The sequence below is a fragment of the Sinocyclocheilus anshuiensis genome, unplaced genomic scaffold (assembly GCF_001515605.1).
Source record: "Sinocyclocheilus anshuiensis isolate Anshui unplaced genomic scaffold, SAMN03320099.WGS_v1.1 scaffold1371, whole genome shotgun sequence".
NCBI lineage: Eukaryota > Metazoa > Chordata > Actinopteri > Cypriniformes > Cyprinidae > Sinocyclocheilus > Sinocyclocheilus anshuiensis.
The window spans coordinates 120,989-127,494 of record NW_015539833.1 but is presented as its reverse complement, the minus strand read 5'-3'; the positions used below and the strand labels follow the sequence as shown (position 1 = coordinate 127,494).

Here is a 6,506-nt window from a genome sequence, read left to right as displayed (position 1 = left end):
CATGTGCAGTTTAATATCTAATATTTTTAACTTTTTAAATTACGTGTTATCTTTATTTCTCCGATTTTATTGTTTGTTCTTGCTGTGGCACATTTCATCTGTCTTGGAGTGTTTTATTGTGAGGCCTGCTTTTGTATTACATTTTTAACATTTGGTGACTATTCCTAAATACTCAGGTATTTGCATCTGAAAGTGTTCCAGTTGTGTGTCTATAAACATGCTTTTTAAAAAATACAGCTTTATATGATAGATGTTATAGGTAATGTATATCAGGTATACGGTTACTAAATTATAACAATATGCTAAGCTAAAAATAACCACCACATATATTATTTTCTATGTATTGCATATTTTGTATGTTTTTCTTTTTCTTCTTTTGGTCTTTTATTGGCTGGTATTGTATTAAACCATAATATATTTATTAGAACAGAACTTCAAGCAACAAGATTGTTGTTTTTTTTTGGCTCAAAGTCACACAAAAATCAAGATTGATATTCAGCAACACACATAGACACCCCACGAGCAAACAAAGCATCAGAACATGAGTGAAAATAGGCATAGAATTAAGCAAAAATAAGCACTGACTGCATTTCTGATTCACTTCTAACTCTCACCAGTGAAATAATGCTTCTGTGAAAAATAGGCAACGTATATAACAGTTTAAGCAGTGAACAACAGTAACACAAAATGGGAAATAATTAAACATCCATTCACACCATACATAAACAGATACGCCTGTCACAAATAATTGTTTTACGCTGGTCCCAAAAGACCACGATATTAACTGACTGGTCTTCACTTATATAATATTATATTATACATACTAATAAAGAGTATCATCTATAGCCTGTGTACGTTTATACAGCACCTTTTTGAGCAAGCATTTTGGAGCACTGCCCGTCTCTACAACAGCAAACCACTGGGTTAAATACAGGCCTGCAGTGTATTTTTCTCATCTGAGTCTTGTTGAAAGATGGTCTCGGTGTATTTGTAACCATAATAGAGCAGATATGTGCTGTGCAAATGACCAAGAGAGAGCTGAAAATTCGGTCTCATTATAATCCCTTCCCATGGAGACTTTCGCCCAAAATATCACCATCCTTTTCAGAGTTTCACCAGCTCAGGCATGATAAAGAGGAGGAGACATAAATGAGGAGAAATTCTGTTCAGACTGAAACGTTCAGATCATGCATGACCAGTGGTACAACAAATAGATACAGTGCTTGACTGGTGAACAGATTCCCTGATGGATCACTTGTTTGGAGCCTTTAATAGTCACATCTTGAGCACTTTGCAATCATCTATCTCACACACAGCGGCCCCATGATGGTTACAGGTCATATTGTGCAGGTTTGCTGCTGAAACTCTGCTCGTGTTTTACTGGAAGACCTCTTTGTTTATCCACATGAGGCTACGGGTCTCGTTGGGCTTGGCCTCGTACTCGATGCAATTGAAGCTGTTGCCGAACTGGCAGTGTTCTCTCTTGTAGTAGTTGTAGTATTTCACCTGCCATACAGTTTCAAACATACCGGCATCTTTGAACTGGCAACAAAAAGAAGATGGAAGGTTAGAAACATTTTATAGTTCAGTTCTTTCTACTTGATCAGTTGGCTGAGTGATTTGTCTTTAGTTACAGATGCATGAACGTTTACATGCTTGCACTCCCATAACACATTGCATTGACATTGTTAGAAAAAAAAAAACATGTCTTGTTAACTAGATGTACAGCAGCAATCTGACTACACCGATTTAGCTTGCAGTCTATACTTTTTTTTTTTTGCATATTTGCGATTATTTTAGGTGTTACAGGTTGCAAGATTTTTTTTTGTAAAAAAAACAAAACATATTATTGCAGTACATTTCACAAGAAAATACTATCTCAGTTTTCCTACTTCAAAATTTCACATTTAATTCAACGTTACTTGCCGTTTCTTGTGAATTTTTTTTTGTGTGAAATTTTATTAGTAATTTCTGAGTGAAAATTGTTTAAAAGTAAAACATACACCAATTTGTTTTTGTTTTTTTCAGTGTGGTCACTTGCTTTCCATTTAATATAGGCTAGATAAAATATTAAAAACTGAAAATATAATTTTCAAGGTTGATATATGTTTTGGAGATTACTGTTAAAATATATTGTAAATAACAATATTGGCCAAAAATATATATATATATCAATCAATTTTTTTTTTTTGCACCCTTAAAGCGTCAATTTTAGAATTTTAGAGACTAGTATTTAACAAAGTAATCTACCAATTCTAATCTATATCTATTTTTACAATTTTCTGAAGAAAATGTAAGAGTTGATTGCCCTCACTAAAAAATTCCACTGAATTCAACTGACACTCATTTGCTGCCTATTTTTTAAGTGTATTCAAATTGTCTGTAAAAATATATAATAAAATAAAATAATTAAGTTGAAAGTGGTTCAGTTATTTTGATGAGTTAAAGTAACGGAAGAACATATTTTGACATGATTTCTCAAGCATTGGTAGGTAGTTGGCATGGTGTTTATATGAGTTTGCTGTATGGTGTTCTGGGTGGTTTCTTACTGGTCCAGGTCAAAGAGCCCATCCCTCAAACTGTATGACATTCTGACCTCCACATATGACTCAAAACTAAGATTTTTTTTGCCTGTTTTATCATCTGTCAGGTGCAAATCAGGAGTCTTGTAAAGTAACACAAGCACCAGCTTCTCAGTAATTTGAGGCATCATTTACGTCCGTAGCCAAAACAGTGCGGTACAAGTGAAATCTAATGCTAAGGCTGAATTTAGCTTCAAATCTCAGATCCTCCTGAACAATTTAGCATCTAGCAATTCTGTGTGATTTCATAATGAATTCTATTTTATTTTATTCTATTCTATTCCCGGCTGGGCTGTGTTACCTCTATGAAGACCTGCACAGGTTGTCTGTCCCCGCTCTTGGTGTGTGGCACTCCCTCGGTGTCGTAGGTGCCATTGTAGACGACCTGCTCTTCATCTTTGGACTGCTGCTCCAATGGGAAGCTCTTTCCGCCGATTCCCATTGTGCTGAAAACCCCGTTTAAACAAGTGTCAGACTATCTGCCTGTTTAGCTTATTTGACACACATCTGAAATTCCTTCTGTCAATAAAACATTAACGACTCGTACTTGTAACATGGTTCAGTTTCACAGCATTTCTAAATAACGTAGGCCTACTGCGCAAATAAAGAATCGACTTTAATGCATATACATACTGCAGTCTATTTATATCACATACACGATATATTTCCTTTCTTACAGGAGCGCAGGTGCAGCTTTCGGCCCCAATGTTGCGAAAAACATCGAGTGCTAAGAGCTATTTATATGCAACCACCTATAATATCAGGAGCATATAAACAGGATCAATTTGACCGCGTTCATATTGAATGGACTTACGTGGCCTCCGCGCTACCCGGTTTCACGATCACCTCGATTTTGTATTTCGATCCTGTCAGCAATTTGATTGTCCTGCTCTGGCCGAACCTTGTCCCGTCCACTTTATAAAACACGGGTCCGTCATTGGGTTGGATTTTCAAAGAAATCGCGATGTTTATTATCGCTGGAACGTCGGCCATAGCTGCGAGTTACCGGAGGTCGATGTATTTCCAGGCTCCCGGTCATTAACGGGATGGCGGATGGTCTCAGGAAGCTGTGGAGGGATGCTGTGACGTCTACACAAGCCATCACGCCCATTTAATCATGCAGCATACATTTATGCATATGGCTAAACTGGGCTCATATAATTGGCATTGCTAAAATAGGCGTTGCTACCCTATCGATTGTTTTGTTTGTTTATTTTTGTCATGTGTATTGTATTCTAGGATTCAAAAATATTGTAAATAGCTTATTAGCATTAGATTTAGATCCTAATCCCATTGTGTTAGTGGCGTTGCTACCCTATCGATTGTTTTGTTTGTTTATTTTTGTCATGTGTATTGTATTCTAGGATTCAAAAATATTTTAAATAGCTTATTAGCATTAGATTTAGATCCTAATCCCATTTTGTTAGTGTCAAAACAGTCCCTGTCCAAAGTGCTGAAACTGAAGAATCGTGTGGTGCTACGCTAATAATACTGCCTGCAATAGGCTACTGAGCCATTTTTTAGTGAAAGAAGTACATTTTAAATGCACTAAACACAAAACACTGCTATTACGTGTTTAGTGAGCTTGAAATGTTAATAAAATATTAATATAATTAACTAAATTAATTATAAACCTATTTTTAATGGGCTGTTATGAAGGTTTTTTGAAGGAGTATATGCATTTTTATGCAGTTTTGTCTTTGCAGAAAGCTTTGCAACAATAGCAGTTATATAAAAACATTAATTTTAATTAAAACAGGATGTGTGTAAATTTTTAACGGACAGTCAGACCAATAAGTGTCGTTTTAAATGACATTTATGCCATTTAAAAAAATATAATGAGAGGAATATACATAATTTGAGTGATTGAGTGACTTGAGTGAAGTTCAAAAGCAGGCAAATTATATTCTCATTTAACATTAATAATCATTTTATCTCACAGATTCCTCCATTATGAGTTCATATGGCATAGTTCACCCAAAAAAATAAAATTTTCCGAGAATGCACTCACTCTCAGGCCATGCAAGATGTAGATGAGCTTGTTTCTTCATCAGAACAGATTTGGAGAAATGTAGCATTGCATCACTTGCTCAGCAGTAGATGCTCTGCAGTGAATGGGTGCTGTCAGAATGAGAGTCCAAACAGCTGATAAAAACATCACAATAATTCACACGACTCCAGTCCATAAATTAACCTATTTATCAATTAATGCCTTCCTTTAATTTAGCTTGAGACGGCACAATGCTACTTATTAGCAGTAAAAAATATTTTTTTGTCTGATAGGACTGAAAAGATACTCAGAATTGCTTTCGAAGTCTCTTTTTAAAAATTAAATAAGCTTTCCATTTCACAACAAGGCAATGCTAGTTCATACATACTGATTTCTCACTGTTTGTACGAAAAACGCCTTTTCACATAGCAAAAACTGTGCATTTAAATGTAACAATAGTTCTATGTTTTAAATGATTATGTGGTTATAAAGATAAGACATATGCATACAGATAGCAGAAAGAGAGAAATGGAAAGAGAGGCCAGCAATGAAGAGGGAAGTACAGCACTGGGACACATAATATTCATTAATATATTAGCTTTGATAAAATAATAGTTGCATTATTTAAGGCAAAACATGTTTTGGCAGTGACTCTAAAAAAAATCAAATAAATGAATAAAAATCAATACTTAAAATCAAAATGTGCACAGTTTTGTTGATCTCTAAAAAAACAGACAAGATCTCTCTCTCTCTCTCTCTCGGTTCCATCTGCAAAACGCTTCCATCATATGAAACCTATAAAACCTCATTACAGTCTCAAGCAAATTTCAGTAATACAACTAAAATGTTCGGTAACAAAAGCTACATTATCATGTATTTTTTTAGCCTTTGTGCTTTTTGGCAATACTGATTACAAAATATTCCATAGAATTATTTGCCCAGCAAGTGTTTCAGTCATAATGCTTCCATTGTAGACACAGCTGATGTATTTCAGTCCATTGGCAGGATCCCAAAAGTCTCTGTTTGCTCTATCTATCCAGTTCCGCCTCCAGTATCTCTCCCCAGGTCTCCACGTCCAGTGGACACATGCTGTTGGATGGGATATCGTCAGCAGAGCGGATGTTACTGTATCGGCCCTTCAGCCACCTCCGCTTTACGCAGCCTTTCCTGTAGTTACGAACAAGAGTAACCTGGCACAAAAAGGAAAGGTAAATAAGAAACAAACAGCAGAGACAGGAACAAAATTAAGCAGAATATCACTTAATTTTAACAGCAATAACACAAACCTTCCATGAACACCCAGCAAACCTGTCCCCGTCCACCTCCCTCCGGCAAATAGCCAGCACCGAAAGACAGTGGCTCCTCCACAGCTGATCGCTGCCCTCGATTATGTCATTCCAGTGTCTGCAGGTGAGCGAGGCCCGGCACAAACTCCTGACGTCCAGCTCACTGAAGATCCTCATGCTCATCTCAGTAGGAAGGGTCTCTGTAAAGCTCTGCTGAAGTGGATCCTGGCCACCAGGGATCATTAAGGTGGCTCCTCGCTTTGGGCTGAAGATGGCGCTCTTGCTCCTTTTACAGACATTCTGCATCTCTCAGCGTCCTAGAGGAGTTTCAGTTTGATTTTCATTGAGCTCAACAATGACAGAACATTTGACTTACAAATAATCCATTCTTTAAGCAATACATAGGTTATCGTGTGCGTGTAATTGAACGATCGCAGTAACGTTATCTGTTCGTTCGTGGACAAAGCCACCACCTACAGTACGTAACTCTAGCTAACCAGTGGCTAGAATAGATTTTAAAAACAAATACATCTATATAATTGCATGCAGTACGAAAAACTAAAGAAGTTTATTTAAACAATATGTTATTTGTAAAGATTCATACCGGCGGAGGCGTCTCGTTGACAGTTGAGGATTTAAACGTCTGCG

The 6,506-nt window shown here is 36.6% G+C and overlaps 2 protein-coding genes across 2 annotated transcripts; both read right to left on the bottom strand.

Moving 5' to 3' along the window:
• Positions 1-19: 19 nt before the first annotated feature.
• Positions 20-3,649, bottom strand: LOC107684253 (CB1 cannabinoid receptor-interacting protein 1-like). Its single transcript, XM_016480476.1, has 3 exons — positions 3,397-3,649; positions 2,884-3,028; positions 20-1,542 (listed from the first exon to the last, which is right to left on the bottom strand). Exons 1-3 carry the CDS (start codon positions 3,573-3,575, stop codon positions 1,378-1,380), a joined length of 489 nt encoding a protein of 162 aa, XP_016335962.1. The 5' UTR covers positions 3,576-3,649; the 3' UTR covers positions 20-1,377.
• A 1,625-nt stretch (positions 3,650-5,274) lies between these two features.
• Positions 5,275-6,504, bottom strand: LOC107684254 (F-box only protein 48-like). Its single transcript, XM_016480477.1, is given in 3 exon segments — positions 5,275-5,762; positions 5,859-6,116; positions 6,119-6,504. Coding segments are annotated over 3 exon segments (459 nt in total). The 5' UTR covers positions 6,158-6,504; the 3' UTR covers positions 5,275-5,600.
• Positions 6,505-6,506: the final 2 nt, after the last annotated feature.

What these genes read in the sequence shown, in the direction of transcription:
- LOC107684253 (XM_016480476.1), bottom strand. Translation starts at nt 3,575, where the DNA reads ATGGCCGACGTTCCAGCGATAATAAACATCGCGATTTCTTTGAAAATC. An exon ending in CCGGGTAGCGCGGAGGCCAC is followed by an intron (nt 3,029 to 3,396) that starts GTAAGTCCATTC and finishes CGGGGTTTTCAG; the next exon opens with CACAATGGGAATCGGCGGAA. An exon ending in CTGTGCAGGTCTTCATAGAG is followed by an intron (nt 1,543 to 2,883) that starts GTAACACAGCCC and finishes TTTTGTTGCCAG; the next exon opens with TTCAAAGATGCCGGTATGTT.